We start from the raw sequence: 25978 nt of genomic DNA, 5'->3' as shown, positions 1-25978 counted from the left end.
GTCCCCCGCCCCCACCCCCCAGCCTCCCAGCCAGTAGAGCTTCCTTCTAACAGGCAAACCCAAGACCCAGGTAACAGATGACTTCATGCATTTTGTTGTCTCTTTTCTTTGATTAATTTGCCTTTCTAGAAAATGAAAATATTATTTTGTTGGTAGTAGTTGAAAAGGATTACTACTTTTTGTTCGGGTAATAATCTCTTCCAGGTTATTATTTAATGAATTACACATAACCAGTTTTAGTACAATTGAATACAAAAACACAAACTGTTAGCCAATGAAGTTAAGAAACCATTTAGCCCAGAAATTTCTTCAGTGTTTGTCAAGTTCAAAGTTTCTCTATAACCCACAAGTGGGACAACATTGCCAAAGGTGCTTAAACTCATGTATAACACCTCAAATATTTTTGAAAATTATAAGGAAGGTAAAATATATTAAAACTATTGAAGGCATGGGCACTTGTTTTGCAGAATTAACATATAACTTCGAGGCAAATACATACACAGGGAAGTGTGTACCCCAAACATCACTTTTCTACAGGTGGTTTGACAAATGCTGCTATATTATAATAAGGTCTCTAGGGTCATACTCAGTGGTTTCATAGAATATTGCATCCTAAAATCTGCACTGTCTTGGTATTAGGTAGCCACTGGGTATTTTAGAAAACTAGAGAATGATATTATTCAAAATTTAATGAAGGAGTGAACATTATTCCCCCCTTTTAAGTTTTGAGATATGTTTGTGAATTGGTGGGTCATTTAGGAGTATATGGTTGATTATTTGTGAAAGAGGGGTAAAAGTAATTAGTCATATTGCTATTTAATTGTTTTTAGAATAAATGAATTGCATTTTGAAGTAGTTAAAATATCCAATCTTGCAATTAAATAATCGTTTACAGTGCTATAAGACATGATTTCCAGATGTGGTTGAAGAACATTTACTTTTGGAAAATAAGAAAATAGTTTCATCCCAGAAAACAGGTAGATATTTTCATGCTGATCTTAAGACAAAGAAAGAGATGGAGGTAAGATCACTTATGAGTAAGGCAATCATATTGCTGTTTAATGATCAAACAGAAGTGCACAAGAAATGATGGCTAATGAGCTCTGGAAGAAAATCCCATGGGACTACATCTCCAAAATAATCAGCAAAAAGCTGGGCTGGAGGTATGCTTCAACTGGTAGAATGCCAGCTGAGCACACAAATTCTAGTATTGAGGGAAAAAGTTGATGACTAGTGAAGAAGATTTAACAGGCAATACAAACCATGCATTTCCAGTAATGCCTGGTAAGTAGTAAGAGCTCAGTAAATGAGCATTGCTATTGCTAGTATTATTATATTATTATTATAGCTGCCTTAATTATCATGATTACATTATTATTATCCTCTCATTTAACAATGAAAACCTAAGGATAATAGGATTTATAGACAAGACAGTTTTGGAGAAGATTTGTTATATATCTATATACAACAGACACACAAATTAACAAAATGATATAAAAGGTAACTTTTCTACTTCAAAAAACTTATCACAGGAGCCCAGATGTGACCTTTCAAAAGGAAATTGTTTTTCCAGTAAAGTGCCACAATCCATCCTAACTTACCATCAGCTTCTTTCACCACCACTGTGAAGTATTTCACAGCTCCGTTGGTGTCACTGAACCAGCTGCAGTTGACAGTGAAGTTGATGGAAGATTTGCTAATTAGCACATCCTTTTCATTCACACGGATATGTGGAGGTGGTGGAGGAGGGCCTGGAGAGAGATGGGAGAAGGAACCAAGTGGGGTCACAACAGCTGCATTCACCTCTTTAACAAGTCAGTGACATGAAGGACTCTGGTCACTTCCATTAGGCTGTGTGTGTATGTATGTATGTGGTTTGTGAGTGTGAGTGTTTCATGCTTCTAATCAAAAAATTCTCCTCTGCTCTTGAAGTGCAGCAAGCAGAGAATGGATTTGAGGGTGACACATGAAATACCATGAAAAAAGGAGCTAGTTCCCCGGTAGGTTTTCCTAAAGTTGCAATATCAGCTCCATTTACATCAGGCAGAGTAAAGGATTTAAATACTAGTTCATCCAGGTACAGGATGATCACATAACTTGTTTGTTGTCAGGGTACTTTACCCAGAGAAATGGTTTAATTTCCTGGACCTATGTGGATTTTCTTCCTCAACTGACAATAGAACAGACTGAGGTACAGGTGCACTGTATGCAGAATAGCAGTGATGGAGCTGATGAAGAGAGGTACACAGCCCCCCCCTCTTCCAGTGACAGGAACCTCCCCCTCCCCTATACCCCTTCACTGTCCAGGGACACTCACGGTCTATCATTGTGATTGTGCTGTCTTCCACCACCTCGCTCGTCACACCAGCCGACTGTACTTTGATGGATACCAGGTATCTCTTATGAGGCACCAGCATCATGATGTTGAGCAGAGATTTTTCTTTCTCTAACTTCCTGGAGAACTCAATTTCTTGGGTGTCCATTTTTCGGCATTCAATGCTGTAGCCATCGAAGTCAGAATCAGGAGGGATCCAAGAGCAGGCGATGGCTGTGGAGTTCTGGGGTCGGCAGTGCAGGTTTTGTATCTTGTCAGGCTCTAGAGGAGAGAAGGGAGGAGACATAGATCAGCAAATCAGGACACCTGGGCCCAGCTTGCTCTGAGAGTTAAACAGTTCCCACCATTTATTTGGATTCTTTTATGAGGGAAAAAAGTTCCCATAGGCCATAAGGGAAATTTCTGCCAGTCAGACCCACTTTTGAAGAAGGAAAAAAACCCACAAAAACCTTTAAGACCTTTAATTAAAATTCTGTCTCGTTAGACAATAATCATTAAGTTTGACAAAATGATTAGAAATGGAAATGCACACAGACCACCCTGAAATAGAGTGTCAGAAGTCAGGCAAAATGGGGAAGAGCAGGTTAGAAGCAGCTTAGCATTCCTCGATACAAATTTTATTTTACCAGTGGTGCATTTTTAAGGCAAGTGACTTCCCATCTCAATGTCCCATCTGTGAAATGAGGAGATGAAGAGTTTCTACTTCGAATGGTGATTACAGTCATTCAAACACTGAAACATTCTTAGCCACCTATAACAGTGATGGGCCTAGTACTTTTTCAATAAATGTGAGCCCTTTCAATGAGGAAATTAAGAACTAGTATTCCTGACCTGCTGTTCTCAGCACCCTGACTTTTGCTCATGTGCTATGTTCAGTTGCTGAAGGCACTGTGGCTGCTTTTTTCCCCTAACAGAGTAGCTGGCACAAGTTGGGAGAGGAAAAATGTAGAATTACTAAAAGCTCAGGGTGGACAAGTCTGAGATGTAAAAACCTGAGGGGTATCTGTATTTGAGTTTAGCTTGATCAGATTCTCACAACAAATGTTAGAGAGAAAAAAATTTCTTTTCCTCTGTCAGCAGAAGGGAAAAATAACCACTCTGAAAGAATACCTGTCACTGCATTCTTACAAGATCTGCCCTCAGGAGAAATGAACCACAGCCAAAACTAAGATGAACCTGCAGATAATGTGTCACAGCCTGTCTGACCTGAGGGCAGGAAAATACTGCCAGTCGCTCCAGCCTTCCTCTCTTACCTGAGGGGGGAAAGTGCAATGGAAACAGGACAAACACTTGTCAAGTTTATAGTCCAGAGGTAAGTACTTGCTACAAAATACTCCCCTTTTCTTACCACCTCATTGCCCCAAACCTATAGTTCCTGTTACTCAGTGTTTCAACTTTGGTTATCAAGGAAAGAATTACAGGCTTGGGACATGACTCAAGTGGTAGAGTTCTTACCTAGAAAGCAAAGTGCTCATCAAAAAAAGAGGGGGAAGGATATGGTAAAGAAATAACACAGTTTTAAGAGACTAAACTAGGACTACAGGAGCATTCAGAACCAGAGTCATATAAATAGCAGTGACACTGGAGTAATCAGATGAGGTAATCTGAAGCTGTAATGATTCCTATGCGAAGGCCTTCAATGGACGAAGCAGATAGCATGTAAGAACAGATGGAAAATGTAAGCAGAGAGATAAAATTTCTAAAATAGAACCCAAAAGAAAAGTGTGAGTTGAAAACCCTGTAACAGAAAATGAAAAGTGCCTTTGATAGAATGACTAGGAGATTAGACATAGTTGAAGAGAGTCTCTGAGCTTGAAGATCTGTCCAGAGAAACCTCTGAAGATGAAAAGCAAAGAGAGCAAAGATTGAAAAAAAAAAAAACCCAAACCTTCAAACCAGGAAAAGAATATCCAGGGACCAAGGAATAAAAACAGAAACGATGACATAGACATGACATTACCAGATGTAGAAGAAAAAACCAGAAAACTGATTTGGAACAAAATGACTTGAGAATTTCCTACACCAAGCTACAGATCCAGGAAGCTCAGAGAACACTAACTAGGTCAAATGCTAAGATTTACTAAAAACTAGAATAAAACAACAGCATCAATACCAACAAAACCCCAAAGAACCTATACTTATGTGTATCATATTCATACAACAGAAGGTCACTGAAAAAAAGAAAGCTGAAGGAAACCAGAGAGAGAGAGAGAGAGAGAGAGAGAGAGAAATATCCTTAAATATGGAGATGAAAAAATATTAACTGAAAATGATTCATCAAAGTTAGGGCACATTTATGAGAAATTGAGTACCAGAATGAATTTATATGTAAATGTATATTTTATTTAAGCCTCTGTGATGTTGGGTTTTCTGGCACCCGGAGCCAATCTCAATCCTAATATAATTCTTAAATTAAAAGCATCATTAAACATTGCTCATAAAACAAAACATTGTATTCTTCTTCATGCCAATTGTCCTCCTTTTATCACCCCTTATTTGGTAGATGCCTCTCTTCAATTCTAGCATCCAGGATTTAAATATAATAGTCCACATGTGGTGTGCAAGACCTACTTCTCTTGGCACTGTGTGAACTCTTGAACTCAGCACTTGGCATGCTGTGGGGAAGGTTGGCTTTTACACTCAGTCTTTCAAACCCCCACTTGGCTGTAATAAGAATGAACCTTGGGGCTTGAACATTTTCTATAGAAGAGACTGAGAGCCCATGGGGCCTGAATTGAATACCATTTATTGCATTGGCACTATTTATTATCTTTCCCTGTTGCAAGCTCAGTGTATGTTCCTTTGTTCTGTTTAAGCATGCTCATCCTATGGTACCTGTCTTCTGAGGAGAGCAAACAACTTCTACTGCAGCCTGAGAGAGGTATACATTGCCAATTGTCCTACATCAGTAGTTGGGAGAGCGCTGCTTACCACTGGGGAACAAATTTGATGTTGTTCTATCTCTTTTTTTACGTAAATAATGCTTTGTTCCAACCAGTGATTGACTATGTTGTGTTTTCTCTGGTGACTCCAATATTAGGATCCAATGGGTGAAATATTTATTGTCTTGCCCTGGGTTTGGTAACCAGCTTGTGGTATTCTGCTTAACAGGTTAAATTGATATTACCTTAAAAAATGCTGAAAATTCATCCTAAGCCTGTTATAAATTAAAACTTATGATCTTTACATGCAGTTATCTGATCTCAAAATGTTCTTTTGTATATGATTTAGAATACACTTTATGCCTTTCATAGAATTAATGATCATTGAAGAAATGAAACAGCTTCCTGCTTAGATTTCCAATCTTCAACCAATTATATGATTATATGATCTGATTTATATCAGAGTTTGGAAGCTATATATAGTGGATATTAACTGGTTGTTCTGTTTCTAGTTTTGTCTCTATCAATCTATTCTCTACAATGTAGTAAGAGTGACTTTCTCTAGTTTGGACATGATTATGCAATCTCTGCTGTATGGACTGGCTCTGTTTGGTTCAGAATGAAGTTCAAAGTTGATACCATAGACTATAAGACATTTTATGAGCTAATTTTCTTTATCTTTTCATATTGGCCAGCCCAACTCTTTGTTTCTTTGTCAGTACATTCCTCTCTCCCCTTCCTAATTTTGCAATGACTCATTCTCTGTATTCTCCACATCCTCCCCAATCTCTCCTTGAAGATGTCTGCTTCCTCCTTAGGTTTCAAATTGGATATTTTTTTCCTATGAACTTCTCATATTGTGTCAGATGCCCCTAACATGTACTTTTAATGTGCCAGTTACTTCCTTTATTACCCTCAAAATGTAATTATCCAGTATATAATACTAATTCCCATCCTAACTGAGGGCAGAAATTATTTCTTTATAGTCCATTGTGAATATAGTCCATTGTGAATGACTGAAGAACGTTAGGGAGACTTCTGCCTGAACTTAAATCCAACCAATCCCCAATAAAAATGTGGATTCAAATTAAGCCCCATTGGAATAAGATATTGAACATATACTTCTTCTCACTCCACCTGAAACTCAGGAGTAACCAAACAGGTCATACTTGTCCTCACAGATCCAAAAATTGGTTTGCTGTATGTTTTCCAGGCATCACCACTAACAGTCTTGACACTGAATTGATAGGATCTCCCCGGACGAAGACCGTACACAATGCGTCCTTCTGATTTTCTGTTGCTGTAGGGGTTGAAAACAGTGAGCGCATCTCTGGGTAGCCACTGTAGCTCAAAATCATTGTAGTCTGTCCAGTCAGGGGGTCCCTTCCAGGTGATGGCCAAGGATGTATTTGCAACATCAGCAAATGACAAAAGACTGGGAGGACTTGGGGCTGTGTGTAAAAGAAAGGAATAAAACAACAAAATCATGAACTCAGGCCACCACTTGTGCAACTAAGAGCTCTGAGAGGCATCAGACCTGCTTGTAATGTACACTGTAGGAACAGATAACATGGTTGCAATAGTAGAAGCTTTTTAAAAAATTAAGTAATTAATTAATTTATTTTTTGGCCAGTCCTGGGGCTTGGACTCAGGGCCTTAGCACTGTCCCTGGCTTCTTCCCGCTCAAGGCTAGGACTCTGCCACTGGAGCCACAGCGCCACTTCTGGCCATTTTCTGTATATGTGGTGCTGGGGAATCGAACCCAAGGCCTCATGTATATGAGGCAGGCACTCTTGCCACTAGGCCATATCCCCAGCCCCCATGTAGAAGCTTTTATTTTCAGTATCTGCTATGCTTAAGGAACTATATGAGTGCTTTAGTAGGCCTTTTAAAATAGTCACAACCAGAACTTCCTTTCTAGGGTGCTGTCAAGCATGATTGGGCCTGAATGAGTTCCCAGGGTATAAAGGTTTTGGTTCCATCAAACCTGGGGGCAACAAAGCTGCAGTTCATAGACAATTATTCCCAGTTTTAGATCCTAATTGTTGATCGCCCCCAGGAAGGCAGACATACATATTATTTATGTCTTCCCAAGACACAAAAACACTCAGGAAGCACAAGTTATAGCAGTACAGTGATGGTTTTGTAGACCTGAAAACTGAGGCTAAGAGAGGGTCAGTGATCTGGATTCATACAGGTAAGTAGCCCGGCTAAACAAAGAATCCAGGTCATTTTGACCATAAGTATGTTCTAGCCATTGGATCATAGTGCCTTTGCAAGGTCAGGGGCTAGCTCTACACTAGATATACATTATTATTGATTTTATTTGGCATCCTGAAAGTCGTAGTTCAAGTACATCTTTAGAAGCTATTCCCCACCAATACATCACCATGGATGACCCGAGCTTACCTGTTCTGCCCTCTCCCGTGACTTTATTGCTGAGATCGCCACTGTGAGTTACCACACACAGTGTGTACTTCCTACCAGGGATAAGGCCATGGAAACGCCACTCTGTCAGGTCTTTGTCTTTCCAGTTTTCCTTTTTTGTGCCATTGGGATTGTAGAGAATCAACTCATAAAAATCAAAGTCCCCAGAGGCTGGACTCCAGCTGAACCAAAGGCTGTCTGTCATGTTCCGGTTGGATCCCTTCAGTTGACTCACGGTGGCTGGGACTTAAGCAGAAGAATAACTCGTATCCATCCAAGAGGCCAAAGGTGTTTTGGCCCCCAGGTAAGAATACAAGGGATGCTGGGCATACGGGTGAGTTGTGTATTGGAGAGGATTGGGAAACCAGTTCTTGCCTATATTTCAGGTCCCTTATATCAAGAGGTATGTGGGATAATGAGGTGATATAAATTAAAACAAAAATAAGTGCTCAATCTAGAAGCTGTCCAAAATAAACAGGCAACAAGAAATCTTCACAAATCATAAACACTAGGCAAGTAGTTTTAGTTTATAAAAGACCAAAGAAATGTTCATAAATGATTCCAGCTCCACCCAGTCTGAACTATGGCCTCTGACACTTTTACCATTATAAGAGTCAGCTTGCCATGTTTATTTACACCTTATTGTTGGCTCTCTCTCTCTCTCTCTCTCTCTCTCTCTCTCTCTCTCTCTCTCTCTCTCTCCTTCCCCTCGCTTGGGGGGAAAGGGGCTTGTTTGCCCCTTCCTGGGTAGTCCTTTATCACTCTCACGTGGGAGCGATGGCCACAGGTAGCCTCCTCTCTTTCTCTACTTCCCCTCGCTTGGGGGGGGGGGAAGGGGCTTGTCCGCCCCTTCCTGGGTGGTCCATTATCGCTCACGTGGGAGCGATGGCCACGGGTAGCCTCGGTGGCATGTGGTCGCAGGGTGCCCCAAAACCGCCAAGAACTACATGGACGCGTAGGCCCCTGGAGAAAAACCTCTAGGGTTTCTGTTTATTCAAATGAGGAGCCTCCCAGATATACCCCAAAGGCAGAGGGGCCCCTGATTGGTCCCAAGGGGCTGTCCCTCAAGTGATGTCAGACTTCCTTCTCTTCCGGTTAAAGACAGGAAGGGGAGGGACAGGCTGAGGTCAGCTGTGGCCCCTTAAAGGTGACCCCAACACTTATCATTTTTTTTTTTTTTTTTTTTTTTTGCCAGTCCTAGACTTGAAGCCAGGGACTGGGCACTGTCCCTGAGCTTCTTTTGCTTCAAGCTAGCACTCTGCCACTTGAGCCACAGCGTCATTTTGGGCTTTTTCTGTTTATGTGGTACTGAGGAATCAAATCCAGCACTTCATGTATGCTAGGCAAGCACTCTACCACTAAGCCACATTCCCAGCCCTATATTTTATTAGTCTTAAGACAATGGAGACCATTGCTCCGTGTTGGGAAACTTTCTCTCTTTTTTTTTTGGCCAGTCCTGGGCCTTGGACTCAGGGCCTGAGCACTGTCCCTGGCTTCTTCTTGCTCAAGGCTAGCACTCTGCCACTTGAGCCACAGCGCCCCTTCCAGCCATTTTCTGTATATGTGGTGCTGGGGAATCGAACCCAGGGCCTCGTGTATACGAGGCAAGCACTCTTGCACTAGGCCATATCCCCAGCCCCGAAACTTTCTCTTTTTAAGGTAGTTACTTACTATGCAGCCCAGGCTGACTTCAAAAGCATGATCCTCCTATTTTATAAGCCTAAATGCAGGTATTACAGGCATGTACCACTACTCTGGGCAGGAGGATAATTAAACATTAATAAGGTAAAGGAATATTTATATAGAGCAAGTTGCCTTGCAAATGGTAATATCTAGGTAATTCTATTTGACCTCTGAGCTTATCACAGCTCTTTCTTTCTCTGTAGCAGACAAATGGAACTTCTGTTGTGGGTATTTTCTTCAAACAACTCCCCTCACCTTCAGGTCTCAATTGAAATGCTTTCTCTTTGTTTACAATACTGTCTTTTCTTGCTAAGTCAATGTCACCCCATATTGTTCATTTCATAGGATTTAAGGTATCCCAATGTCACCTCACTTTAGAATCTGCTGCTTTGGCCTCTTCTTTCCCTTGATTCAGAATTTTCTGAGGTCAGATGTATTATCTGTCTAGTTCCTTGTTCATATACAGTCAAACTATGTGCCTGGCACATTAAAAACACTCAAAAAACTAATGTCACTTGAGAAAAAAGATGAATAGAGTTTGACTTGTGGGAAAAGAAGAGATTTTGTTGCTTATTTGCTGTCTAGAGAGATGCCTCTCTCTTATTTCCCTGGGACTCATAGTTTTCATTTTATCTAGTTTCATGTTTCAAATTCAGAACAATTACTGTTTGTTTAATTTGCGGTTGCTCTTACTCTATTTACTTCTTGTATAGGAAGCTGAAGGTCTTAGCTTGAATTGAGCCACCCTGGGTTAAATCTCCCTTGTATAGCTTAGCGACCTAGTACAGATTCAGTTTTCACCAAACCCTAGTAAATGGTTGGAGGAAAAGAGCAGGAGCCAGTGCAAAAATTGGACACAAACGTTCATAGATAATCAAAGATCTGATTTGGGTTTAAAAGTTTGATGGTCACACATTTCTATAAAGCTATAATATAGCTTAGATTGAAGAGGAAATGAACAACAGATCAAGGAAGGGCCAGTGAATATTGTGACCATTCCCTTGCTGTTCATTCCTGCAGAGATCTGGGCCTTACCTGTTCTGCTGAATATAAAAGCCTCGTTAGACAGCTCCCCACTGTGAGTGACGATCACCATCTTGTACATTCGGCCTTGAAGCAAGTTCTGGAAAGTGAAGCTCTGAACTGGTGGGTCAACTTGTGCTCTCTCCTGAAGTGTGCGGTCTGGGTTGTACAGAAAGATATTGTACCAGTTGAGCTCCCCCTCTGAGGAGGTCCAGCTGAATGACAGGTGTCGTGTGGAGTTTTCAGTGATTCTTAGATTGGTGACAGCTGCTGGGACTGGAAAAATCAAGACACAGGAGAATGAGGTCAAGTTTTGGCATGTCCCTGACACTGCCCAGTGGTAATACCAGGGTGGATATGCTCAATCCAAAACACATAATCTTTAAAAATAGGTTGGCTTCCCATGGTGGGAAACAGCAGCCTCCCAAGTAGTGTGTTCAGCCCTTTTCTGGTCGTGGTTGCCCCAAGGGACATTGGAGACAGCCCTGTGCAGTGGACCTGCATGTCCCTGATATCTTGCTATTCCCAATCTAGGCTAGGGGTCACATTGGCCCAGTGGTCATATCCATTCCACCATGCTAGAGAACAAGGAACATGGGATGGAAGTTCTCTGCAGGTCTGTGTTCAAATTATCTGGTTACCCAGAAGATTCTCAATGGAAGAAGTGAGGATTTGCTAAGTGTAATATGGAGGACTTTGAAGACACACAGGGAGGCTGAGAGCAGTACATCCCCCATGGCTGTGGGCTCAAATACACTGCTGATTGTGCTTCCCTCAGCAAGTGACAGACTGTACTCATGAGGGCTTTTCCTTCATCACACCCTCCTCAAATCCTACTTCTTGTCAATAAAATAGGGTCTTAGAGACCCCAAAGCAAAGAAATTTGTTTGCAAATTATGAATATTGAAAGTACTAATTAAAAAACAATTAAATAGGTACAGAGAGCATTTAATACAATTCAATATTTCTTTATGGTAAAAAAGAATTATGAATAAATTACGTACAGAAGGAGCATACATTAACATAATAAAGGGTTTGTGTATATGAAATCTTTAGCCAACTTTTTACAGAGTGTGGAAAGATGAAAACTTTCTACTAAGATCTGAAACAAGATCAAGATATTCTTACCACTCTCTGGAAACCAGCCAGAGGCATTAGGGAAGAGAAAGAAATGAAAGGTACCCAAGGGAGTCAGATTAGCCCTGTGTTAAATTAAAGGACTTTGCAACTTGTTTTGCCTTCATTATTACTCACTGGCAATGTGGCCAAGTGTCTACAAGTCTACAACCTGTGTCTACAGTGCTGGTTGAGTTGTTGCCAATTCCTTGGAAGTTGTATGATACCAGTGGTAAATTTATTTTTAGGTATTTTTCTTTGTAATTATTATGACTGTCTTCAATTCATGACTTTTTCAGCATTTAAAAATGCTTCCTTTTTGGTTTATTTATTTTTTTAGTATTGGGGTTTGAATTCAGGGCCTCATGCTTGCTAGGCTGGCTCTACTACTTGAGCCATGCCCCCAGCTAGCTTTTTGCTAGTTATTTTTCAAATGGAGTCTAGAAAACTTTTCTGCCTAGGCTGGTATTGAACCAAGACCCTCCAAATCTCAGCCTTCTAAGTAGCTGAGGTTATAAGTGTGAGTCATCAGCATACTATTAGTTACTGGTTTTGCATGGTGGATTTTAAACCCTGCAACTTTACTAAATTTGCCTATCAGTTCTAATAGTTTTTTTTTTTTAGTGGACTCTAAGTTTTTCTATAGAGAATCATATCATCTACACACAGTATTAATTTTGACTCTCACCTCTTTTTGGGGGGATTACCTTTTATATCTTTCTCTTGCCTAATGGCTATAGCTATGATTTTTTAGAGAGTAATGAGAATAGAGTAGACATCAGGGTCTTGTTCCAGACCTTAGTGGAAAGTTTTCATTTTATCCCCATTCTGTAAGATGTTGACTAAAGATTTCATATAAACATATGCTTTATTATGATGAGGTATGCTTCTGAATCTCACTTGTGTAGCTTTTTTTTATCATGAAGAGAGAGTGAATTGTATTAAATGATTTCTCTGTATCCATTGAGATAATCATATGATCTATGTTCATAGCTTGGTGATGGACAACATCGTTTATTTATCAATTTGTGTACATTGAACCACCCTCACAACTTTGAGGTAAATCTCAATTATGATGAATGTACTTGGTGACATATGGTTGGATTCAATTTGCTAGTATTTTGTCAAGACTATTTGCACATATGCTCATTAGAAATACTGGTCCCTCCACTTTTTTTGATGTGTCTTTGTCTGGTTTTAGTATCAAAGTAATGCTGGTTTGTAGGAAGAATTTGGAAGAATTCTCCCCATTTCAGATACAGTATATGGACATTCCAGAAGAAATGGTACTAAATTTTTTCTGATAGGTGATACAGGCTCACAGGAGGAGGCAGCTATAGTGATACACAATGGCAGGGAACTGCATTCTGGATTCTGGATTCTAGTCCAGAACCATGCTTATCCACAGCTGAGGGGTGAGGCAGTAGTGGACAACTGTGTAACCTGTGCCCAGTTTAGTTCTGGCACAGAGTCCACTAAAGATGAAATTGTGGGGCTGGGGATATGGCTTAGTGGCAAGAGTGCTTGCCTTGTATACATGAGGCCCTGGGTTCAATTCCCCAGCACCACATATACAGAAAATGGCCAGATGTGTCGCTGTGGCTCAAGTGGCAGAGTGCTAGCCTTGAGCAAAAAAGAAGCCAGGGACAGTGCTCAGGCCCTGAGTCCAAGCCCCAGGACTGGCCAAAAAAAAAAAAAAAAAAAGATGAAATTGTGAGGTGAGAAAGTAGAACAGGAGATATGTCAACAGATATAGCCATTGCTAGAAGGGACCATGAACTAAGGAATGTGGCAGGCCTCTAAAATCTAAAAAGAGCAAGAAATAGATTCTCTCCATGTTGATACCTGGCACATTTATTTTAGTCCCATTTTGAATTCTAATTTCAAAACTATACAATAATAAATTTGTGTTGTTTCAACACTTTGGTGTTGCAATTGTATACAAAAGGGAGAGAGATAGTTTTAAGGGAAAACATAATTGGTATATGATGGGCTACATCTGTGGGGCCAAGGCTGCACAGGAAGTACAGAATATATGGAAGCATTATGGCACGTTGAATATTGCTACTGTGTCCAGAAACAATCATCAATTCCCAGCATTGCTTTATCCCTTTTACCTTACTTTATTATATTGTAGCTGACAATTAGCAGAAAAGACTATGTTGTGCTCATTACCTGTTCGACCTTCAGCTTGGGCTTCCTTGCTAAAGAGGCCTCCACTGACAGTTAGGATCTGTATCTTGTATTTCTTGCCTGGTGTTAGATCTTCAAATTTGTGCTGCTTCACAGTGGCTGGCTCTGAGGTATTGCTCAGAAGGATCCCATTTTCATTTAGGAGCAGGATATCATATCTTTCTGCCATACCAACAGATTTTTGCCAGCTTACTGTTAAGGAATGACTGCTGTATGCATTGTCTGTAATTACTCCCTGAACAGAGGCTGGGACTAGAGAGAAACAAAAAGAAAGGAGAAGATTCGGTTAATACTGCTTCAGGTAAAGTTGATTTAACACTTGAGTCTTGAGTCAACAACATATCTGTGTAGCTAAAAGGCATAAGAATACTAAACAAACTTACGTGCAATGAACAGCTCGGATGACTGAATTATGCATCACATGTAGACTTTAATTCCTAACCCTCATTTAAGTCAAAGCTTCTAGCCTCGACTTAAGCAGTATCATGTAATAATATTTCCCCTATAACTGATGTAAAAGGCAAAATAATATTATTAGCTAATAATACTTTCAATACTGGATTTCTTTTGTCATTCTATATAATCTCCATAGGAGATTTCATGTAACCCCATGGCTTAAGTTGTCGCCTGCAAAATGATAACTCTTGAATTTAAACTTACTGTCCGGTCTCTCTCCTGGTTTTGCTAATTATCTCTCTCCCTGAGTGTTCCACAGACACTCAACACTCAAATTCCCACTAGAACTCCGCATCTCCAACTTTCTTCTTTTCCTTTTCTTTTCTTTTGTTTCCAGAGACTTGGCTATGTAACCCAGGCTAGTCTTATATTCCCAATGAATGCTGAATGCTGGGATATCATGCATGTGTTACCAGGCCCAGCTCCCTCCTCCAGCTTTCTTATTGTCCTTTGTTTCTATCTCTTGACCAAGTCACAAATAGGCTGTCATTCTCTTCTATATATAATCAAACACAAGTCATAAAATGTTTGTGTCTGAAATCTTGTATTCTTTGAATCAATCCCCTTCTCTTTTTTTGGTAAATAAGTCAATTTATTTCTTTTGATTAGACAATTAAGAACATTTACATTTAAAGTTACTATTTAGAAGATTAAAAAACATTTCTGTGTTTAGAATTGTCATTTTCCTTATTGATGAATGTTATTTCCCCTTCTCCTTCTCCCTCTCCCTCTCCTTCTCCCTCTCCTTCTCCCTCTCCCTCCCCCTCCCGTCCCCCTCCCCCTCCCCCTCTCCCTCCCCCTCTCTTCTAAGACTGCTTTTTCTGCTGGGACCAGATTAACATATATCTATATCTATCTATATGTATATCTATATATCTCTATCTATCTATCTATCTATCTATCTATCTATCTATCTATCTACCTACCTACCTATCTATATCCTGGAAGGCTTCTTAGTCTCTGATAAAATTGAATTCCCACTTTTAACTCAGTGCTTAGACAACAGGGAAAGTGTGCCAAGATATTTATAAAGTATCTATGCATGTGAAATACAGACAAAAAGGCTCTAGCCCCACAGCTACACAAATGGCCATGAAAATGTCATATCACAGTAGTCAAAGCATGAGGTTTGGTGCCAAATGAACCTAGACTTGAGTTGTGGCTGTAGATCTCATTTCATTTATCCTTATAAATGTATTGTGCGTTTTCTGAGTCTTACTTTCCTTCTCTGTAAGATGGAAATCATAACTTCTAATTAGTAGTGTAAGCTGATGTCATTTTACATTTCTGGCTATTGCAGTCATTTATTTTTGTTTTTAAAATACCATACTATGAGTGCTACATAACATACTCATCCACTTGATCTTTAGCTAAGTTAAGTTAATGGTACCAATGTTGTTCTTTTTTTCTTATAAAATCTGAGAAAAGGATGAGAATTTGAAAAATGAATCTATATTATTAAGTCTTGTTATTAGGATTTCCAAACCCTTCATTAAATCTAAAAATGTATCCAAATCGTTTGCCATTTACAATTACCTTCCATTTGTTTAGAAAAATCTCCATGAAACAAAGAACATACAAAGAGAAAAAAAGTAGAAAGGATCTTGAAACCACAGCAAAGTGTACATACTGAGGGGATTTTAAGTTCGGAAATACTTTGATTTGTGAACCGCTAGGCCCATTCGCCATCCCACTGTGGAGAACCGTGGGGCAGTGTGCAATGTGGCCCTTCTCAGGGTGAGTGCTCACCTGTCCGTCCAAGTGCATCTACTTGGTTCTCCAGGGACCCGCTGAGTGAGGCAATAGTGATCAGATACTGTTCTCCAGCCTCCAGTCGGTGGAATGTGTGTTCAGAGATGTGCTTGGGAACAGTCTGGGAGTCAACCTTCTGATTCTGCCTGAATGCTGTCACCACATATGAGTCTACATCTCCCCCGCCAGGGCTCCAAGTCACTGTCAAGCTATCTGTTGCTCCATAGGGAGAAATGTGAATATTTTTGACAGCGCTAGGAACTGAAAAAAGAAAAGAAAACAAAGTGAAAAGCAATCAACTTAGAGGAAAAGAAAACTGTTGGGGAATAAAAACAAAGGTGTTATGCAGTGCAGGTGGGGGGCCCTTTGATTCATAGTACTGTCAAAAAATTGTCAAAAACTGGCATATAGCTGGGTAGTGGTAGCTTATGCCTGTAATCCTCAGGAGGCTGAGATCGGAGGACAGTGCTTTGAAACCACCCTGGTAGACAAATCCAAGAGACTCTTGCTTCTCATGAACCAGCAGGAAGGCAAGGCTCACGTGGGAGACCTTGTGTTGACCTTGGTTGAAAAAGCTAAGCAAGAGCTGACAGCTCTGAGTTCAACCCCAGTATTAGCACAAAGAAAAATGTCATACTTTTTATGTTTTACCATCTACTGAAAGAGTGTACATGAAAAATGTATCTATTTTCCATTTTTCCTTTCCTTTCTTTTTGGTCAGTTGTGGGGCTTGAACTCAGGATCTAGGTGCTGGCCCTGAGCCTCTTTGTGCTAAGGCTACCACTTGAGCTACAGCACCACTTCTGGTTTTGGGGTAGTTAATTGGAGATCAGAGTCTCACAGGACTTTTTTTTTTCCTGCCTGTGCTGGCTTCAAACTGTGATCCTTTGTTCTCAGCCTCTTGAGCAGCTAGGATTTACTGATGTGAGCCACTGGTGCCTGGCTTTCCTTTCCTTTTGAACTGCAGATGGTGAAGGAAGTTTAGAGAGAGACTATGGCCAATGAATGGGAATAAAAAATTCCAGCAAGGGGCTAGTTAAAATGCTTCCATCCCAATCTTGGTTTTCTTATTTACTACCTATGTGATCATAAGCAAATTATAAAATTTTGTTTCTTGACAGTAAAAATGACAATGATGATATAACCATCCCATACAGTTGTTAATATTGAACAAAATATAGACATAAAATGTTTTTCTATGAATGTAGCTTATGATAAACTCAATAAATATGAACTATTATAGCAACATTGTTTAAAAATCCCCAAAGTGGGGGCACACACACACACACACGTTTTTTAAAAAAAAATTAAAACATAAGATACAATTCAATGTTATTTCTCCCTTACAAAGTACTTCTTTATTGTTTATCTTGCTTAACCAGTATCATTACCATTATTGATATAACTCTCTCCCTCTTGTTATCTTTTACTCCTTCAAATCTTGTCGAAATACTTGGGCTACAGACTATGTTAAATACATCCCTATTTATACTGGGTTTCAAGAACAGTATTTCAAATTACCTGTTAAGCCTTCAATGAAGGCTGACTGCTGTACATCTCCACTGATGGTCAAGACAAGAATGGTATACTGGCGCCCTGGTGTTAGGGAGGTAAACCGAAACTCTGTCGCAGTATTTACCAGGTGAAAAGGAGGAAATACTTTCATGTCATTGAAAAGGAGTTGGATCTCGTACTGGTCCACGTCCCCATCAGCTGGCAACCAGGTCACGTGCAGGTCTTCAGTGCTTCTGTTCTGCAGTGTTAGATCCTTTACAGGTTCTGGGACTAGGGAGAAATGTGAGAAGACATTTCAGGAAAGAACTTGATCCAATTTACGTATGCAATCATTTGTGAAAATCATATTCAAGGATCTGGCAAACATCTCTTTCTCCCCAAATAAACCACTTGAGCGACTTCATGCACAATTAAACAACAAAAAAACAACAACATTGGAGGCACCTATTAAAGTTGTGATTTTTCCCCCCTGACACAAATCTTAGATGCTACATGTTGGTAGGATATAATTACAATCTTAAGATAAAATGAGAAGTCTGGAGTATCAATGCCACTCTGCAAGAAGAGATGGACGACAAATGGAACATTGGGTCTTCTTACTCTTACCACACACTTTTTTTTTTGCCAGTCCTGGGGCTTGGGATTCAGGGCCTGAGCACTGTCCCTGGCTTCTTTTTGCTCAAGGCTAGCACTCTACCACTTGAGCCACAGCGCCACTTCTGGGTTTTCTACACATGTGGTGCTGGGGAATCGAATCCAGGGCTTCATGTATGTGAGGCAAGCACTCTACCACTAGGCCATATTTCCAGCCCACCACATTTACTCTTATCTACCAATAAATATCCTGTCACTATAAAGCATAGTTTGCTAAAAAGTTAGATACAAGTGGAACTTAATAGGAATGCAACATATGAATCAGTAAATATAGAAAATTCAAGATAAATTATTTAGTCAATGCCTTCAAGTCCAGCCATCACCAGATTATACCATCTTTCCACCTACTTGTTCTTCCATTCCCCTGTTCACTGGCTTCATATTGTCCACTTTTTGTACTAACAGTGACACTGTACAACCGTCCTGGGACCAGCTGAGCAAAGACACACTCATTTTCTGATTTGGGAATGTTTTTGGTTTGAATGAAGTTGTGTTTGTTTTTAATGGTGACTTCATAATGATCAAAGTCCCCAGCAGCATGCACCCAGGACACCTTCAGAGAGTCACTCTTGGCAGAGTTGCTGACACTGACGCCTTGGACCTTGTCAGGCACTGAAAAATAGAACAGAGAACAACTGAAAATACAAGAATTCTGAGAGAACCACTGACCATAGGTGGAAAACTGAGAGGATAAAGAAAAATAACTAGATATTCACTGTACATTTCAAAAAACAAACAAAGAAACAAACCAAAACCCTAAACCTCTAGATCACAAGGTTCTAAAGAGGAAAGATTGTTCAATTGATTGGAATGGTTAAATAGGTCTCTGAACCAAATCTAATGAATGCATTCTAATCCTGCTGCTTGCTTCCACAGAATGTCATGTGTAAGATAGAGAATGTTAAACACAGTAACTAGTGTGCTTAGTATGAAGATGGTGAAGATGTGAATAATTGCAACCTATCTTAGAGACTCTAGATGTGATTTTAAAAGTTGCCAAGTAAAGTATAAATAACCCCAAAGAAAGATGGAAGAAGAAAAAAAATCTGTTTTAAGACATAAAGAAATGATCCAACATTATTAATCTCAAGGAAATACTAATGAAGACCATAGTAAGATAACGTTTTGCATTCACTTGGCCAGCCAAACTTAAAAGCCTTGTACAACCAAGTCAGGATGAGGATTCTTTTCCATGGGAGACCAGAGTAATTGCTAGATATGCACAGGGAAATATTATATAATAGCCAATAATTTTCTTCTTGTTGACTCAAAACAAAAAAAGTAAGGATTTTTTGCTCTTTATATCAAATACAAAATGAATTAATCTCATCAGTGTAACGATAGAAAAATCTAAGTTCCCCCAAAGAAAATATGCTACATTTTAAACACCTATCTTTTGCACAATGTTAAAACAACTAAAAAACTTAAAAAAAAAAACATACTTTTAGGACTAGATATGGATGTAACAAAATGATGTAAGATGAAAGCAAGGGAGAGGTGAACATGAGTCAAACCCTTGAGACGGATTTGGGAGGTGATAGACAATGTTTCATAAATCCTAGCTTTTACTGTAAGCAGCATTTTCTCATGTGTGTCTTAAATATATACATATATTTAATATATATTATATAAAAATATACTTATTTATATATATTTACACACACACATATATATCTACCAACTAGATTCCTATAAAATGAAAGAGGTAACTGCTGTATTGTTTTCTGAACCAAGAACATTTTCTGAATGATGACTGCAATTTTGTACACCTGAGGCTCTTTCCCATGGGCAAACAGCTCTATGAACCCAGTTTCTCCTCACAAACAACAATAAAATAGCAATTTCAGTTTTTGGCTCTAGCTACATTTTCCACTATGTTTATATTTTGTTCACATCTTTTGTTGTTTTTAATTAATTATACTTATAGTAGAGCATAACTCATCCTAACAAGAAAGGTCATATTTTTCCTTCTACAAATCTAAAACCAGTTCGATTTTGTTTAGAATTTAGTCACTGCAGAGTTAAGAAGTTCTAAAATGACACTGTACATGTGAGCTAAGGAAAGTCAACAATCCAGGCAGTTTACTGAAGGCAAAGCAATGATTACAGTAAGGAAAACTAGACTGAATACCATACTAAGTCAATGAAAGTCCCTCTAGGTAGAACCGGAAGTGATTTGCAAAAACTGCCTTGCTGCATGAGGAGATGAGGTAACACAGAATTACAAATATTGCTATTTTCACCCATAAGGTAGAAGATCATTAGAAAAGGAAAGGAGAATTAAGATAATCTGCCAAAATCAACAAGACAACATCTTAGACACGAGCTAAAAATTGTAAAAATCACTTGCTTTTGTTCATCATGCACCAAATCCAAGTGTGTGCTAGGGAAAGAGTCAAGAGGGTGCTCTGAAAGAGAATCACTTTTCTTACATTTAGGAGCAATCTTAATGAGAGCCCTTACATTATTAAAGTCACAGAAATTGGAAATGTTAATGAGTAAATGTTGATGAGAAGCAAGGGGTTAGAAAGCGCGTGACATATTCTTAATTTGTACTGATTTTTAGACAGTATAAATTGACCTATGTGAGACTTTCACATAAGTCTGCTCTGTAAGTAGAAATCAGCTTTTCACATGGAAGTCCTCACTGTGATTATCGGCATAATTAGAATGTAGATGATTTGACAGTAGGAATAATCTCTCTGTGTCCCTGACAATGCTCTCAAGTATGGCTCTGCTCTGAAAATAGTCAACCATGTGACCTTGGAGAAGCCATACTTTCTGGGATTTTTATCTCCAAATGAGAAGATGGGAATAGACCAATCTAATACAATTCAAACATTCTATAACAATATAAATCACTAGTTCTTAACTTTTTTGGGGGAAATCACAGAAACCATAAAATTTGAAAGCCCTGGATATTCTCATATCTCTCTCTCTCTCTCTCTCTCTCTCTCTCAATGTACATGCTTTTCCTATCCATTACAACTTCATGGGTAATTTTATAGTTCTGAAGTCCATTCATGGGTCTCCTGGGGAAAAACCCTCATCCTAATGAGTTGTGATTATCCATTCAGCACACACTTACTGAGTATCTATTGGGCCTCAGACTCTGCTAGGCAGTAGGATGGGTCTGTGCTAGGCAGTAGGATGGTGCCGATTAGGAGCTTCATGGAAAAAGAGACATTTTCACATGCAAAAATCAATCCAGAACTCAGTAGGAAAGACTTGACAAAATATTGATGTCAACCTTAAGCAGAAATCTCAGCTATACACCCCAGAAAGCATAAATGGTAGCTGTCTATATTTAGTTCTTCCTAGCACATCAAAGGTCTGACATTCATTTGCTAAGATTTTTGCTTCCTAGTCTCAGAACTATAAAGGTACATGTTGTCACTTTCTGTGAAAATGTCTTGACCAACATTATTTTTCAGGAAGGATTTTAGAACAGAGAGAGAGAGAGAGAGAGAGAGAGAGAGAGAGAGAGAGAGAGAGAGAGAGAGAGAGAGAGAGAGCACTTTGTAGGCTCCGCAGCGAATTAGAACTAAGTTTAACGCCAGGATATTAAACTTACTGGTTGTTTAACAATGTGAACAGTTGAGTACATTTCTTAGCTGTCCTGAACTTGGTTTCCCAATCTGTAAAATGGGATTTATAATGACTATTTCAAGCAAGAAATTTCAAAAAATTGGCTACTTAATACATGCAAAACCAGGTTCCAAGAATCAAAAATACTCCCCAGACAGAAATACTTGTTACACTACTTGAATATCACATGAATTCTAGTGACAAAAATCTTCCTGTCTAGGTTAACAGCAGGAAGTTCTTGAGCCCCCAAAACCCCATAACAATTTTGTGACCTCAGCTTCCTTTCTTCCTGTCTCTCTGGAATGTCCTGAGCGCCAGCTGGTTGGTTCTTAGGAATCCTAGAATCTTCGCACATCCTTACCTGTCCTTTCTTGGCCAAAGGAATGGTTTTCATATTTGCCGCTTCTGGTAGCTATGGTCACATTGTAGAGGCGGCCCGGGGTGAGAGAGCTAAAGGAACATTCGCTGACAGACTTGGCAACGATGAGGGACTGAACCACTTTGCCCTCATGGGACAGTGTCACAACATAATTATCCACATCTCCAGGGGCCGGCAGCCAGGAAACGCTGAGGTAGTCATTTCGACCAGAATTGTTCACCGTCACTCCACTCACACTTGAAGGAACTGTGGTTTTAAAAAAGGGAGGGATTAAAAATAGAAACACACAATCAAAAGTTCAAGTCATTTATTAGGGGGGGGGAGCACCAGAAATGGAACATCAAAGACTAAGAATCAATCTGATTATAGAAGAGATCAAGGAAGTGTGAGGATTTTACTTCAGCCACCAGAATCCAAGTGCCTCTATCAGAAGGCTAAGCAACGTTGAAATGCAAAGAGGCCTTTGGATGTCTCTGAAATACAAGCATGTGGTGATAGCATCTTTATGGGGATGCTATTTTAAGTGAAGATATTTTTATGTGAATGTGTTAGGAATTTCCCTAGAGGAAAGTGAACACACATTTTAATAGTTCAAATGGATCAACTGAAAGCAAAGTCACCAATAAAGCAAAAGTGTTGGTGGGAAAAGGTAAAGAATTAAATAGCTTTTTAAAAAGATGTTAGACTCTGGTATATCTCCCATCTTCGGTGATGAAATCACTCCTGGGGAGTTTAACAGCTAACACAAACTCCAGGTACCTATTTTCCCTTTGCAAAGCATGTTCTGCCCTCTAGTGGTAAGAAACAAGCCTTAAGAATTTAGCCTGGACTCTACTAAATCTGGAGTCATTCACTCTCAGCTCTTGTTAGGGTGATAATGCTCCGGTCTTTCTAATGTCAACCATAACTATTTGCTTATATCAGTTATAAATCACTGCCACAAACATTTGCTGATAACCTACTAAGTGTCAGATATACAAAACTGGCAAAAAGTAAATAGACGACAAGTCAGGAATTGTGGTACTGAATAAAATTATACTAAGTATTGGTACTGAAGTATCTAGTAATCAGCACTACCATTAGTGAACATCAGAATAAAATCCTACATCTTTTAATTGTTTTTTTTTCTTTTCTTTTCTTTTTGGCCAGTCCTGGGCCTTGAACTCAGGGCCTGAGCACTGTCCCTGGCTTCTTTTTGCTCAAGGGTAGCACTCTGCCACTTGAGCCACAGAGCCACTTCTGGCTGTTTTCTATATATGTGGTGCTGAGGAATCGAACTTAGGGCTTCATGTATATGAGGCAAACACTCTTGCCACTAGGCCATATTCCCAGCCCCAAATCCTACAGTATGTATGAACTTTACTACTGTTTTTTTGTAATCATAGTAGCATCAACTGATTATTTTCATGAAATTGTCACTTACTTAAGAGTACATCATATATAATGGACAGAATTTGGCAAAATGGCTCTAACAGTGCTCTGACTTTGTAAATGAAGACTCAAAGTCTACTTCATATAAAAACAATTACAAGTGGTGCAATGCTGCCAATGTTGTTCTAGGTATATGGACATATCCTAGACATAAGGTTAAATGTTTAGCCAAGAGATTTATATATTAGTATATTTCTCCCTTCCTGTCTTCTTTTCCTAGGATCTCCTAGGATCCCTAGCTTATTTTAAAAATAATTTTGCTTGTTTTGCAAAACCTCTGGAAATATTAACAACTACTACCACTAATGTTTTGTTGGGAAAAAAATACAATGTCTATCTTGGCCAATACAAGTTCATACAAATTTTTCTTTGCTAATGCAATTGAAACACTGGGAAGGGAATGTATACACTGCTTGCCTCAGCTTTTCTGATTTCCAACCTAAGGTTTTCAGTCTTCCCTCTCCCCCACCCCAATTATGCTATACGAGTGGCCAGTGCCAAGAGCCATTAAAAGGGAAAAAAAGAATGGATGCAACTACAGAACTTCCTACTGAGCAACAGCAGTCAAACTGAAAATACAAAATATGTGTTAGCTTCCACATGGAAGCTAGACCTAAAAGACATTCATATTCATGGACATCTACACAGTATAAATATCTAAATACCAAGTTACATGGTTAAAACACAGAACATCAATCTAGCTAAGTGCTCAAAAGGAGAAAGAGATGGAAGGATGAAAAGAAAGAAGATGAATAATGAGGATAACAGGTTTTATGAGAGCAGAATAGAGAAACTCAACAAATGATGAAGATTAGTGGGGGGATGGGAAGGAAATGAAATAGACTGGGTGGGAGGGAGGGGACTAAAGAGTGTGCTAGGCAAGGCGTGCCTGGGGGAAAGATAAAGAAGACTGAAAACTTGAAATAGATCATTTGAAACTACAATAATGTAATAAGGAAACTTGGAAGGATACAAAGAGTGGGATAGAGGGTATGGAATTGATTGGAATACAGTGTAAACGTGTGACGATGTAACAGTGAAATCCCCTGATGTATACCTGACATAAACCAATAAAAAAAAAAAGAAGAAAGAAGATGCTGAAAAAGACTAAGATGTCAGTGTCTTCTGCCACAGAATGGGACAATGGACACACATCAGTGAATTTCTATCAAGATCACGAAACACCTTTTCAATGTTTTAATTGCTCCTTTACCAGCTTATGAAAATAATGGTTGTTGGGTTCATTAAGTGTGTAAGTTTCATGATTTTATAAAGAGAATGTCCACAAGTAATACTTAGTATTGGGGATAGAAAAGAAGCCCCAAACCCAACTTAACAATTATATGAAGTTTATGAGTTTATGTAATTTTTCCTAAGGAACTGGAATGTAAATATCAAATATAATATGAAATAACATGTGGTACAGTATTATTATATTTACGTGTTTTCATTACATTAGGTAGAAAATCGTATTTCCTTCTTTGGTGCCATGCTTTTCTGACATACATCATCACAGTGACACTAATTTGAATACTTAGGCCCTGTTTGATAAGTAATATTCAAGTCAGGAGCATTATTCATATGGCAGATAGTATTGATTACTTGCTTAATGTTGCTTATAAAAACATACGAGACTTATCCAAGAGCAGTGGCACATGCCTATAGTCCCAGCTAAGAACTAAGGAAGGGTAGATAACCTAAACTCAGGTCATTCTAGAAAACATAGCAAATTTTCTCTCTCTCTCTCTCTCTCTCTCTCTCTCTCTCTCTCTCTCTCTCTCTCTCTCCCTCTCCCTCTATATATGTACACACACACACACACACACACACACACACACACACACACACACTGCAGCCTGAGCAGGAAAGTCCATGAGACTCTTATTTCATATTAACCAAGTGAAGCTGTGGCTCAAAGTGGTAGAGCACTAACCTTGAGGAAAAGAGCTCAGGGACAGCACCCAGGCCACTGAATTCAAGACCCATGACTGACCAAAAAAAGTTCATCTAGGAATTCTGAAATGTTTACTGGATATTTTTAGGTAATTCAGCAATCTCTCCTACCCTCACACATCAGCCATCTTTCATTCTTATCCATGTACTGTCTGGATGCTATTGAGAATTGACTTTTAGGAAAGAAGGAGATGGGTTGCTTTTAGGATGTAGGCCAGGAGTGGCCATGAAACCGGATGTCTGTGTGGTCCAGATACATACATCTCTACTTCTCACCTGTTCTTCCTTCCACCACCACTTGCCGCGAAGCCATCCCTCCACTCACGGTGGTCACCACTACGGAGTAGAGGCTGCCTGGTTTGAGCGAGTGGAAACTGTATCTGCTGGTCTTATTGGGCACACTTTCATTCTTGATGACCACATTTTCATGGATCAGTAAGACCTGGTAAAACTCTATGTCTCCTGCTCCCTTGGTCCAGTTAGTAAACAGACTATTGGTCATTCCTTGATTGGCCACATGCAATCCAGTCACTTGAGCTGGCACTGAAACACAGAAGACAAGCAAATTCTACTTGGTTACCTTAATGGGGT

General features: G+C 39.4%; 1 protein-coding gene and 1 pseudogene across 3 annotated transcripts in view; one reads left to right on the top strand and one right to left on the bottom strand.

Moving 5' to 3' along the window:
• Ptprb (protein tyrosine phosphatase receptor type B) overlaps positions 1 to 25978 on the bottom strand; it is a 111518-nt gene that overhangs the window by 32277 nt on the left and 53263 nt on the right. For all 3 annotated transcript variants that reach the window (XM_048359475.1, XM_048359495.1, XM_048359484.1), the window contains 11 exons: positions 25664 to 25930; positions 21986 to 22249; positions 18385 to 18648; positions 17389 to 17652; positions 15865 to 16128; positions 13642 to 13911; positions 10363 to 10626; positions 7627 to 7890; positions 6387 to 6668; positions 2318 to 2596; positions 1602 to 1751 (listed from right to left, as the gene is read on the bottom strand). In XM_048359475.1, coding sequence (XP_048215432.1) covers positions 1602 to 1751; positions 2318 to 2596; positions 6387 to 6668; positions 7627 to 7890; positions 10363 to 10626; positions 13642 to 13911; positions 15865 to 16128; positions 17389 to 17652; positions 18385 to 18648; positions 21986 to 22249; positions 25664 to 25930 — 2832 coding nt within the window. The remainder of the gene's footprint in view (positions 1 to 1601; positions 1752 to 2317; positions 2597 to 6386; positions 6669 to 7626; positions 7891 to 10362; positions 10627 to 13641; positions 13912 to 15864; positions 16129 to 17388; positions 17653 to 18384; positions 18649 to 21985; positions 22250 to 25663; positions 25931 to 25978) is intronic.
• LOC125341455 lies at positions 10745 to 10835 on the top strand (annotated as a pseudogene).

This window comes from Perognathus longimembris, chromosome 1, assembly GCF_023159225.1.
Source record: "Perognathus longimembris pacificus isolate PPM17 chromosome 1, ASM2315922v1, whole genome shotgun sequence".
Lineage (NCBI taxonomy): Eukaryota > Metazoa > Chordata > Mammalia > Rodentia > Heteromyidae > Perognathus > Perognathus longimembris.
This window is presented reverse-complemented; position numbering and strand designations above follow the sequence as displayed.